This window comes from Biomphalaria glabrata, chromosome 2 (assembly GCF_947242115.1).
Source record: "Biomphalaria glabrata chromosome 2, xgBioGlab47.1, whole genome shotgun sequence".
In the NCBI taxonomy this organism is placed as follows: domain Eukaryota; kingdom Metazoa; phylum Mollusca; class Gastropoda; family Planorbidae; genus Biomphalaria; species Biomphalaria glabrata.
Window position 1 is genome coordinate 25,001,120 of NC_074712.1, and position 13,935 is coordinate 25,015,054.

Genomic DNA, 13,935 nt, shown 5'->3' on the forward strand with positions numbered 1-13,935 from the left:
CATGTCAAAACCAATACTCCGGGAGAACCCGGAGACATTATGTCTGACACAGGTTCTCCTCAGAGAACCCAGCCAGACACCCCAACCTCTACCGATTTAGAGGTTGACCAAATCCCTAAGGGGAGAAATCAAAGCGGAGAGGATGCCCGAGGTGAGAGAGGAGAAAATAACCTCCGCTCTAACCAGAGGGATCTCCCCTCTCCAGAGAGAAAGACTTCCCCCAAAAGGGGGTTGTCCTCCTCTCCATCCAAACCCAAGAATAAAAATACCAAGGTCACTGGAATAAAGGGAAACCCCTCCGGGGCCTTCCAAGGCCAAATAGCTCCAAGTAGGTCATCTAGAATAAGCCATGGATTCAAGAATTGTACAGTGGAATTGTAGAGGCCTCAAGGCCAATTACGAGAAAATGCAGCTACTGATGGACTCTTGAAACATTTCTGAAAGATAGCATCAACTTCCGAAGCTACCGTGCTTACAGGAAGAATGTTGAGGATGCAGAGAGAGCATCAGGTGGAGTCTGTATCCTTGTAAAGGATAGCATCCCCCATGAGAGGGTAGAACTATAGACCACACTACAGGCCGTAGCAGCTAGGATAACCCTTCACAAGGTTATCACTTGCTGCAGCCTGTATTTACCACCAGGAGCTCTATTAAACCCACCAGACATGGAGGACCTATTGAAACAACTCCCCCGTCCTTATTTAATCCTTGGGGATTTCAATGCCCATAACACGATGTGGGGATCCAACAATACCGACACAAGAGGTCGTATGCTGAAGGATATCTTCCTCCAACATGATTTATGCATACTTAATGATGCATCACCGACCTACTTGCACCCAGGAACTGGATCACTCACATGCATTGACCTCACCGTATGCGTCCCCGGACTTCTGGACGACTTTTAATGGTCAGTTAGCAATGATCTACGGGGAAGTGATCACTTCCCAATCATCATTACTAACAATCTCCCTTCATTAGGACGACCTCAGCGGTGGAAACTGAATAAGGCCGATTGGGAACAATTCCAAAAAAGATATTCCGAGGATATCACAGAAAATATCCTCGATGAACAGAACCCAGCTGATACCTTTGCTAGCAAGCTACTAAGTATAGCCAGGAAAGTTGTACCCCTAACCTCTGCAAATCTAAAACGGCCTAGCAAACCATGGTTTGATACAGCTTGAAAATGTGCTATTGGCGATAGGAAAAAACGACTGGCTGCATTTATAAAGAATCCTTCCCAGGAAAACCTAAAGCTATTCAGGATAGCTAGAACGAAGGCTAGACAAACCATACGATCAGCCAAAAGGAATTCCTGGAGAAGTTTTGTCGGCAGTCTGGATGCCAAAACTTCTGCTAGAGCGGTTTGGAAGGCAGTAAGGCGAATCAAAGGGAAAGAATCAAATGCAATAGGGCATTTGAAAAACCAAGGACGAACTGTCACGTCCCCCAGAGAAATAGCTGACTGCATTGCATCCTCAATAGCAGAAAAATCATCCACTGCACACTACATGCCAGAGTTCCAAAAAGTCATAACCAGGGAGGAAAGACACCCCATTGATTTCAGGTCAGAGAACAATGAAGACTACAACAAACCGTTCTCGCTTGAGGAACTGAGGGAATCGCTGGACAAGTCACATGACACAGCGCCTGGAAAAGACGAAATCCATTACCAGTTCCTCAAGCACCTTCCCGAACCCTCATTGGCAGTCCTGCTAGGGGTCAATAACTGTGTGTGGCAAACAGGCGCTTTCCCAAACAGCTGGAGGAAAGCCACAGTTATACCGATACCTAAACCGGGAAGAGACGGCTCTGACCCAGATAACTATCGACCAATAGCACTAACAAGCTGCATCTGCAAAACCATGGAAATAATGATTAACAGTAGGCTGGTCTGGTACCTGGAGAGGAATAAAGTGATCTCCAACTACCAGTGCGGATTCCGGCAGGGGCGGACAACAACTGACCACCTGGTAAGGCTGGAAGCTTATATTAGAAATGCATTACTCAGAAGAGAACATCTAGTAGCTGTATTCTTCGATATAGAAAAGGCCTATGACACAACCTGGAAACATGGCATTCTACGTGACCTGGAGCTTATGGGGCTTAAGGGACACCTATTCCGTTTTGTGGGGGAATTCCTGAAAGACAGAAAATTTCAGGTTCGAGTGGGCAACTCCGCTTCTGACACTCATGACCAGGAAATGGGTGTACCCCCGGGCAGCATTCTGTCAACATTAAAATAAATAGCATCATAAATGCGCTGTCCCCTGGCATAGAGTGCTCTTTGTATGTTGATGACTTTGTCATTTTTACTTATGGGAAAAACATGAACACCTTAGAAAGAAAATTACAGTTATGTTTAAACAAAATTCAGGGTTGGGCAAACGATAATGATTTTAAATTTTCAGACTCCAAAACAGTTAGTATGAATTTTTGTAATCTAAGGGGACTCCACCCAGACCCTGAACTATTTATACACAAAAAGAAGATCCTTGTCGTCAAAACTACAAAATTTTGAGGCCTCACCTTAGATTCCAAATTTACTTTTCTCCCCCACATTAAGGAACTTAAGAAGAAATGCCAAAAGTCATTAAACATACTTAGAGTACTCAGCCATACGGACTGGGGAGATGACAGATATACCTTGCTGCTGCTTTATCGGAGTCTAATTCGGTCCAAGCTAGACTACGGATCCATAATATATGGAGCAGCAAGGAAGTCGTACCTAAAAATACTGGAACCAATACAAAATGCTGCCCTGCGTCTCTGTCTCGGCGCGTTTCGTACATCACCTATCCCAAGTCTCCATGTGGAGGCTGGAGAACTCCCCATGGATATAAGAATGAAAAAGCTTGCAATGCAGTATATATTCAAGCTAAAATCCAACCCCACGAACCCTGCTTTCGACTCCATATTTAACCCCACAGAGGTAGAATTATACAATCGAAGGCCTAACGTCATACTGCCGTTGGGCCTTCGAATGAGAGAACCCATCCAAAATTTAACCCCACCCATTGACCAAATCTCTAAAATAGAAATCCCTCAGAATCCTCCTTGGCTAATGAATAAACCCAAATTAAATTTATCCCTCCTTAATTTCAAAAACGAAAATACAGACCCAGGCATACTACAAGTCCACTTTAGGGAACTGCAGGAGAGCTACGGAGATTGTGTCACCATCTACACAGACGGATCCAAAATGGATGAAAAGGTCGCATGTGCCTGCTCCTTTCGGAACAAAACAATCTCCCGTAGACTCCCCGATGGCTGCGCATCTTTACGGCCGAATCGCATGCAATATCGATTGCACTTATGGCCGTCAAAGCATCAGAAAGGAGGAAATTTATAATCTGCTCCGACTCCAAATCTGCATTGCAAGCTTTGAGGCGTATGAAGACATACATTCCATTGGCAAATAAGAGCCTGAAGCTGTTGGACCAAATAACAGCCGACCATAGGGATGTCATAATCATCTGGGTCCCCTCCCAAGATGGCATTGAGGGAAACGAAGCCGCAGACAGAGAAGCAAAGAGAGCCCTAAATCATGCGGTGTCAGGAACCCAAATTCCCTGCTCGGACCTGAGACAAAATATTGCCTCTGCCACCTATCGAGAGTGGCAGAACCGATGGGAGGCTGAGACTCACAATAAACTCAGGCAGATTGTGGCGGATGTCAGGTGGCGGCCCACATCTAAGGGTCTGACAAGGCGTGGTAGCACGACCATGTCCAGACTTAGGATTGGCCACACCTACATCACGCACTCTTTTGTGCTGAAGAGATAGGAGCCCCCACTTTGTGTGTATTGTGACTCTCGCCTCACCGTGGAACATATCCTCGTTGATTGCCCCAGATACCAGGATGTCAGGGAGAAATATTTTAGAGCCACTAACTTAAAAACACTATTCGACAATGTTGACCCTGGGAAGATCTGGGGTTTATCCGGGAAGTGGGGTTGTCTACGAAGATCTGATTTATGAATTTGTGAACATATACTATTTACATTAGATTTTTACCAAATTATTAAATTTTTACTACCTTTACTATTTTAACTGTGAATAGACCTTGATTTTAATGATTTAACTGTATAGAATTTAGCCCTTGTTATGTAGAGAGAGTAGTCCTTAAGGGACTGTAGACACGACATGGCCTAAATTGTGCTGATGTACCTAAAAATCAAAATCAAATCAAACTGACATTCCATTGGTACATGAGTCTGAAGCTGTTGGACCAAATAACAGCCGACCATAGGGATGTCATAATCATCTGGGTCCCCTCCCAAGATGGCTTTGAGGGAAACGAAGCCGCAGACAGAGAAGCAAAGAGAGCCCTAAATCATGCGGTGTCAGGAACCCAAATTCCCTGCTCGGACCTGAGACAAAATATTGCCTCTGCCACCTATCGAGAGTGGCAGGACCAATGGGAGGCTGAGACTCACAATAAACTCAGGCAGATTGTGGCGGATGTCAGGTGGCGGCCCACATCTAAGGGTCTGACAAGGCGTGGTAGCACGACCATGTCCAGACTTAGGATTGGCCACACCTACATCACGCACTCTTTTGTGCTGAAGAGATAGGAGCCCCCACTTTGTGTGTACTGTGACTCTCGCCTCACCGTGGAACATATCCTCGTTGATTGCCCCAGATACCAGGATGTCAGGGAGAAATATTTTAGAGCCACTAACTTAAAAACACTATTCGACAATGTTGACCCTGGGAAGGTACTGGGGTTTATCCGGGAAGTGGGGTTGTCTATGAAGATCTGATCTATGAATTTGTGAACATGTACTATTTACATTAGATTTTTACAAAATTATTAAATTTTTACTACCTTTACTATTTTAACTGTGAATAGACCTTGATTTTAATGATTTAACTGTATATAATTAAGCCCTTGTTATGTAGAGAGAGAGAGTAGTCCTTAAGGGAATGCAGGCACGACATGGCCTAAATTGTGCCGATGTGCCTAAAATCAAATCAAATCTCCTCCCTTCCTCAAGAACGACGTTGAGATTTAGTTGAGCTCTTTTCCTTGTCTGTCCATCGCCACTCATATATGCTCTTTTCTTTTTCATTATTTCCCGTTTTATTTTTGCAGTGACCCATGGTTTATTGTGGGAAGCGTGGTCGAGAGGCCCAGTGCGCTTGAACTTGGCTTGGCTTGGCTACCTAGAAGGGGGCTCGAGGTTCGACACCCGACTCGGGCAGAGTTGTGTTTACTGAGCGACTAAAGGCAGCACGGAAAACCAACTCCTAGATACCCCCTCCCCCCCCCCCACTGGTCCACAAATGAGATTGGACTAAAGCGCTCTGAGCATGCTATAAGCATGAAAGTAGCGCTATATAAAAGCTATAAATATATATATATATATATATATCTTGATGCTCTTAGTACTGACACACATGTTTTCAAAAAATTTGATGTAATTTTTCACTGTTTCGACCCATTCTTCCAGATTTGAAGTGGTCACATTAAACAAATTCCAGTCAGTGCAGTCTAGACATCCCTGTAGTTTGAGAATATTGTCTTGAGTCCATTCTTGTACGTTTTTTTTAAATGTTTTTTCCATCTTTAAGTTTCGTGCGGTAAGTAGGCAGCAGTTGTATTGTTTGTGGTCCTATGATCCAAGTGGTGGCTTTTCACGAGATGTGAATGCTCCTTTGATGTTACAGTAACGTAAGTCCAGAGTTCTGTTCTCTCTTGTCGGACATAAGATGTGTTGATAGAAGGTGGGTAGGTCAACCTTCAAGATGCATTTATTAAAATCACCCAGTATAACTACTGGTGCGTCCGGTGACCTTGTCTGAAACTACGTCAGCGATGATTGCAGCTGCAACTTCCGTCTTGGCTGTAGGCGGAACATAAACCAGGACTTGATGGTAAATACATTAAATGATGGGCTGTGATTATTGTGAATTGAGAGCTGATCATGTATTGAATTTTTCTGTTTGATCCTTAGTGTAGGCCTACTTTTTACTTCAACTAAATGTTAATGAACAATTAATATTTAATGAATTATATATATTATAAGGCTTGTCTTCGAGTCTGAAGATTAATGAGGAATACATTATTTCCCGCGGCTGCGCAGCCCCAGCTGTGACCTGCATATTTTGCCACATCCAGGGCAAGCATAACCATTGTCCGCAGGTGGTCGATTTAGATTTATATTTAGATTAATAATGGAATAGGGTTTGTTGCTGAACGTAAAAATTATATATGTGTCAGACGCGAATAGCCCAATTTTCAGTAAAAGAAATTACAAAAGCCATTTCTTTATAGAAGAAGTTACGAAGGCTATATAAAATACAACCACAGACCTATATATACTACAATAAATATATGTTTTTGATTGCTAGTTACGATTTATTTAGGTAGGTGCTGTTTTACTATTACATACCAAGTATTAGAGTTTAGAAAAACACAGGTTTGTTTCTTGTGCAACGCTATTAGCTAACACCTCATATCATCTCTCCATTAGTATATTTAGATCTATAATCTAATTCTAGTCTAGATCTATATATATATATCGAATAGATCTAGTAGTATAGATTCTATCTTGAGACTAGATTGCCGAGTCTAGCCTATGCTATGCCTATAGTCAGTTTTTATTAGAAAAAAGTCTAGATATTAATGAAGACTAAAGTTTTTAAATTATTAGATATTAGATATAGACATAACCCTATAAACATGCCCTTTACGGCCCGGTATCAGTTTTTATTAGGGTTATCCCCTTTGCCCTAATTGCAGCCCTAATTAGCCCAAATGGCGCCCTAATGGGCGCGCATACCGTTTGCACATTGGCGTCATTAGGTTCTCATTAGGGACCAATACGGGCAACCCTAATCGTGCCAATATCGGCCCAGAATGGGTAATCCCACTTCCGGATTCATTGGGAATTTCCAGAATCGCGCCCTAATCAAGCCCATACTAGCCCCAACGGTTTAGTAACTGAGATTTTCATTGGGGTTTAATTAGGGGAAAACGTTAATTATGCCGTTATGACCCCGTTACTAGCCCTAATGGTTTAGTAATTACTGTATTATTAGGGTTTAGTTAGGGATAGCCCTTATTGTACCAATATCATTCCAATGATGGCCCCAAATGGTTTAGTAATTGAAATATTTATTAGGGTTCAATTAGGGATGACCCTTATTGTGCCATTATCGGTCCGACGCAGGTATTATCATGCAAATACTGTCTCCGATGGTTCAGTCATTAAATTTTATTATGGCTTGATTAGGGATAATCTTTAATGTTTTTCAATACTGTAGTTTAAAACAAATTCATTAGGCCTACTCTATACTTGATCTACTAAACTAGAGATCTATCTATAGATCTATCTATAATCTAGTCAATCTAGATCTATACAATATTCATTATAATACTTCTACTTATAATGACTTATTTAATAAGTTAGTAGGGGAAAGGGGGGTAAAACGTACCACTGTTTAATTCGTACCACCGAAAATTTTCATATTTAGAAATGGTCTTTAAAAATAAAAAACCTGGCATATTGACCTACAACTATAGCGTCATCATTCATGTTAATTTTATGGAGCTTATTCAAAAGACACCAAAACGGTAAGGATTTATTCATTTTTACCTTTTTTGATGTAATTTTTGCACATGTTAGAAATCGTATAATTATCTAATGAGGCAACCTATCATGTTCCAAAAGCTATTGCATTGTTAACCAACCTTTCCTCTTGAAAATAATGCCTCAGTACATCAGTTATTTTTAGACATGTTAATATGATAAACCGTTATGTGGGCTGATCTCGACATAATATCTAGATGTAGATTGAATAACTTTCTTATTTTATGTTTTAAAACTAGAATCTAGATCTAGTAATTGCTAAAGATCTTTCTACTATCTAGATCTAGATTTATAATATAATCTAGTTCTAGAATCATATTCTATCATCCTCTATACTCTACTCTATGTCTATGTAACAATAACTTTCTTTATAACTATAGACTATAGAGTCTAGACTAAAAAAGATAATTAAGGTACTAAATCTAGTAGATTTAGATTTAATAAAATTAAGGCTATATCTAAATTTTAGACTAAACATAATCTAGCCCTTAACTATAAGTAGATCTACATTTTAAAAAAATAAATAAAATACCATATTAGACTATAGCAATCTATTTAATAATCATTTACATTCATTATTTTTTTTACCCAGGGGCAGAGCTTCAACCTGGTCCCCGGAGGATCTTCAGAAAGCCTTAGAGGCATTGAGGAATAAATATGGTTTCAATGAAGTGTCTAGACTTTACGGTATACCTAAACCAACTCTAAAAAGACACTTAGATGGAAAAAAACAAGTTTGCGAATGGGAATGTAGTACAAAGAGGTAGAATGACAGTTCTCCCAGCAGAGCTTGAGAATGAACTTGTCAGTCACATCAATCAACTGGAAGGAATGCTGTTCGGCCTGACCAGAAACGATATAAGATGTCTTGCATACCAAAATAGCAGAAAAAAAGGCTTGTCTCACAGATTTAATAAAACAGAAGGAATGGCAGGAAAAGACTGGTTTAGAGATTTTAAGAAACGTCACAATCTGAGCTTGCGACAACCTGAAGCAACATCTCTTGCGCGTAGTACCGGTTTTAACAAGATAGCAGTTAACAGATTTTTTGACAAACTTGAAAGCATCATTACAGAACATAAATTAGATGCTCTTAGGATCTTCAATACCGATGAAACAGCGCTCTCAACTGTCCAGAAAAAACAGCAAAAAGTGGTGAGCTTGACAGGAAGGCATCAGGTGGGGAAGTTGACCAGTGCAGAAAGAGGTCTTACCACCACAGCAATATTTTGCGCTAATGCAGCAGGAAATGCTATTCCACCTATGCTTGTCTACAAGCGAAAACGGATGAAGGGCGAACTTTTAGATGGTGCTCCTCCAGGAACAATCGCTGTATGCAATGAAAGTGGCTGGATGACTGCAGATAGCTTTTCAGAATGGATGGATCATTTTATAAACAGTGTAAAACCATCAAAAGAAAAGCCTGTTCTTCTTATCTTGGATGGACATACCTCTCACAGCAAAAATTTGCAAGCCATCACTGCTGCAAGTAACTCTTGTGTTATTATGCTCAGCTTGCCCCCTCATACTACACATAAGCTTCAACCTTTGGATGTCTCGTTTTTTAAGCCCCTGCAAAGCTGTTATGTACAAGAGTCAGATAAGTGGCTTTTTAATCATCCAGGTAGAGGAATTACTGTATTTCAGGTGGCTACCATCTTAGGTAGAGCATACCCAAGAGCAGCTTCGGTCGCAAATTTTGATAATGGTTTTTTGAAATGTGGCATATGGCCTTGCAATCGACATATATTCACTGAAAGTGATTTTGAAACCTCCATTTGCTCAGTTATAAATATTCCTGTAGAACCCATCCCTTCAACCTCAAATTCCCAACATGATCAGTTGTTAGTGCAGTCATCATCAGACTCCTCAACAATAGTTGCAACATCCCCACTCACTTCATCAAATGAACCACGATTTGGTGCAACTGCTCAAAGCTCCATAAATTCAAATTATTCTCACCTAGAACTTTCTATATCTGCGTACAATGCAATTCCAACAGAGCCTGACGGCAGATGCTTTTTTAGAAGCATTGGCATTTCATTACATGAACATCTCCAGCTAACTGACAGAGATTCAAGTGGAGTTGTATGTAGCCTGCAAGTTAAAATACAAGAAAAGGCATTGGCAGACTCTCTTAGAGCACAAGTTGTTGATTATATTTGTAAAAACATTGAGCATTATACTGACCTTGATGCAGCAACATTGTGTGCTGATATGCCACATGCAAAATTTGACAATATTTTTGAAAGGCTAGATAGTATTTCTAGACCAAATACTATGGTTGGCGAGCTAGAGATAATAGCAACTACGAAGCTGCTCAGAAAGCCAATTGTCATTATGAATGCAACTAGTAATGTTGTTTTAAAATATGGCATGAATGATTTTCCTTCCTCCCCTGCAGTAGTTATTCGATTTACAAATATTGGAGATGATGTAAGCCATTATGATTGCTTAATTCCTTCTCGGCAATCAAAGTCTAAATACATCCCTGTAACTGCAATCTCTCCTATCCCAGTAAAAGAAAAACCCCAATTTAAACAGAAAAAAAAATCTTTTCAATCTGAAATTTTAACTTCCAGTCCCTATAAAACAATTCTTGTGGATGCTGCAATTGCAAAAAAAAAAGTAAAAAAACAACAAACTCAAATTATTCCTGCAACACAAAAGAAAAAAAAAAGTAAAATTTCTATTCAGTTTGGTCAGAATGAGAGTGAGAAAAGTCAAAATTGGTATTGTTTTATATGCGAAGAAAACCTTAAAGAAGATATGATACCATGTTTAATATGTGCTTCTTGGGTGCATATTGCATGTGCAGGTTGTGAAAATGCTGATACTTATACTTGTGAGTTATGTTTGTGAATCCCTCTGCATTGTTATCTATATATATAGTTGGTACTTATTACCCTCCATGCTGGTACTATTTAGACTCTTGGTAGGGTAAATAGTACTCTTTTTTTTTTTTTGTATTTTTCTATTTTAATATAAATAACTCAGTCTTTAAACCTTGTACATTTGTAGTATGTGTTGTTGTAAAGCTATGACATAAAAAATAAACATTCTTTTTGCCAAACTTTTTTTTTATTGAATTTTCTCCCTTAGGGGGTACGTTTTACCCCCCTTTCCCCTACTTAGACTTAGATCTATTATAGTTTATTAATAGATTTACTTTTCATTGCCTAGACCATATGGAACTATACTAATGGAACACCAGCCTCGAGTTTTTTACAAAGACAAAGAGAGACAAAGTGCCGTCGCGCATCTTTTTTTCGCGCACCATACCATTTTGAAAAATCGATGAATATGTCAAGAAGAAATTTACTCCGAGAGTCACTTGGATTGACCTGCATTGAGAGTAAAACTTCTTTACTCTATATTTTAATATCAGGTGACCGAGCCTCGCTCGGATGAATAATTTGTTAAGGAAGGATATTTACCCGAAGTTATTTTGGGAATATTGTTGTAATTACGAAAATGAACTATCGGGTAAAGACTATCAATCCGAAGAGTTGCTTTTTAGTTCTTTCAGTTCTCAATGTAATTGTACATGGCGATTAGAATAGAAAGTCCCTCCAATAGTAGGCCTATAGAAAACCACAGCTCACGTCTTAACGTTTTACATTGCTTCTTTCATGTAGAACTATTGGGCTATTATAGGCTTGTAAGAAAGTCTTTGCAGTATAACTTCTAAAATGGTTACTTCATGACATTTAATACTGCAATTAGTATATTTATTATGGCTCTGAGACATGGACACTTTACAGAAAAAACTAAGACTTCTTGAGTGCTTTCACCAAAGATGCTTGCGCTCCATCATGGACATACGGTGGCAGGACAGCACTACATACAGCGATATCCTTGCCAACGCCGGTATGGACAGTATAGTGGGACTTCTTATGGTCCGACAGTTGCACTGGGTAGGGCACGTATCCCGTATGGGAGACGAACGAATGCCAAAGGCAGTCTTTTTTTGTGAGCTAAAATGTGGTCGACGTAACAGAGGCGCTCCACGGAAATTCTTCAAAGACCAGCCTAGTCGTCAACTTTCCTTGGCTGACATAGAAGAGAGCACCTGGTTGCATGCGGCCTCAGAACGAGACAGCTGGAGGTCTCTCACGAAGGCCGCGAGATACACATTTGAGACCAAAAGAAAATCTGCTGCCGAGAACAAACCCAGACGGCGAAAAGAAAATCTAAATCGGCCACCTGCGGACAATGGTTATGCTTGCCCTGGATGTGGCAAAATATGTAGGTCACAGTTGGGGTTGCACAGCAAAGGGAAATACTGCATTCCTCACTTATCTTCGGACTCGAATTTCATACCATTTTGCAAGAATATCGCTGTTTGTATTGTGGTCTTTGGTAAAGTCGTTCAAGAAGTCTTAGTTGCTTTCTATAAAGTACTCATGTCTCAGATCCACATAGAGAGGGTTGAGAGAATACTGGTTGACACTGATTTTTGTAGACAGGCGGAGCGATTTATTTCGCCACACTCTCGCTTGGAGGCGTCCAAAAGCACGACTATCCATGATCACATATCAACCTCTCTTTAAAGCAATGCGTCAATTGAAAAATGCTTCCCAGATAATGTGACGTTATCTACCACTTTAAGGGATGTCTATGCGCAGTGATCTTTGGGCTGAGTAGGTTTTATTGGGTGACTTTTGGAACATGACTTCTGTTTTACCGAGGTTTATAGGTTAACAAATAAAAAAAAAAGGCAGCAGCGTGATGAAAATTCGTTGACCGCGAGCTGGATATCATCAGGGCCAGCCCTAGGCCTATGCTGTCACAGTGGTGGACTCCGAAGGTTCAAAAGCCCCGCGCTAATTCTAGGTGTAAATTATTAAATTAAACCATTATAATTTATAATAGGGTTCCCGTGGTCTCCTTGTTTTCAAGGAGCTCCTGGAAATCTCCTGAAACTCATAAAAATGTCCTTAAAAAGACAAAATTGTCACTTTGGGGTGTCAGTCAATATGGTAAACGCCAGTCCTACGCGTGATATAAAAAAAACGGCATCGTCAGCTTTCATTTAATAAAAATGTAATGCAAATACGAATTTATTTTCTAATACAAAATCTTTATTTTCACTTATTATCTTTATCTCTACCCTTACTGGTCCGCGCGCAATCCTCACATTTCACATAGGGTCCCGCAAATGTTAGGGCCGGCCCTGATTGTGCAAGTAAGGCATAGATAAGCTGTGTTATGACCATTTCCTATGTTTTGGTATTGGACAGCAGACTTCGAAGCTTAAACACATTACAATAATTCACCAGCAAAATAATAACAAAGTAAAAGCTACCTACGGGTGTAAGCAATTAAAGTGTAAACAACTTATAAAGCCTTTAAAACACAATAACTAATCTTACATTAAGATATTTAATTTCATTATTTTTCTTCCATAAATTCCTAATGGATCAATGTACAATAAGATGGTGCGCAAATGTTTAATTACGCCAATTGAATCATTAAAACTTGTTCTTGTTTGCGAAGAAAAGTCTTAGTGTACTGTTGTGAGGCTAGTGACGTAAGCGGTGTCAAGTTTTTTTTCCCATTGACGTCATACAGAAAATTTCATTCATAAAACATTCTAGCCAAAATAAATTTTTCGATAATGAGCCATTTTCAAACCGATATAACGGTCGACCTCGAGTTTTCCCGATGTGGCCAGTGAGTTGAGAATTTTTTTCTCACTATTATGCACATACCGTGAACTTTTAAAGAAAATCGTTAGAGCCGTTTTCGAAATAAAATTTATATATATATATATATATATATATATATATATATAAATATATATACATACATACAAGAATTGCTCGTTTAAGAGTATAGGATTAGATCTGTAAAAACTTTATCCATTTTCTGACTATCTGATAAAATAGATCAAAATTCCCTGAATAAGAGATCGTCACAAAAGTTATTTTTTTCGATCACCCTATAAAATGCCACTTTTTTTTTTTTTTTTCCAAAAAAATAGAATCTTAATTCCGAAAATACATTCTTTCAGTGTTTCTGTGTTTGGTTTATTTTAATTAAATCTGGATGAAGACCTGTCTACCGTTCCGCTAAATGCGTATTTGTTACGATATAGGCCTACTAAATTGCACGAAATAAAAATAAAAATAGGAGGCCTAATACAGTTTTGACACTCCAAGCTACGCATTTCTAATCGTTTTTTTTTTTATTATTATTATCGAAAGGACTAGGCTATAGGCATACACGTCTCGTGGGAAACAAAGAAAAAGTTAATCTTGGTAATATTGTAGCCTAAATAAAATGACAAAAAACAAACAAAAAACTATAGCCTAATCTAAAATGAAATAGA

The 13,935-nt window shown here is 39.4% G+C and overlaps 1 protein-coding gene across 1 annotated transcript; it reads left to right on the plus strand.

Annotated features, from left to right (window-relative positions):
- Positions 1-7,430: 7,430 nt before the first annotated feature.
- Positions 7,431-10,674, plus strand: LOC129924810 (uncharacterized). Its single transcript, XM_056022076.1, has 2 exons — positions 7,431-7,585; positions 8,194-10,674. The coding sequence occupies exon 2, from the start codon at positions 8,322-8,324 to the stop codon at positions 10,461-10,463; it is 2,142 nt and encodes a 713-aa protein (XP_055878051.1). The 5' UTR covers positions 7,431-7,585; positions 8,194-8,321; the 3' UTR covers positions 10,464-10,674.
- The last annotated feature ends 3,261 nt before the right edge of the window (positions 10,675-13,935 follow it).

What these genes read in the sequence shown, in the direction of transcription:
- LOC129924810 (XM_056022076.1), top strand. Translation starts at nt 8,322, where the DNA reads ATGGAAAAAAACAAGTTTGCGAATGGGAATGTAGTACAAAGAGGTAGA.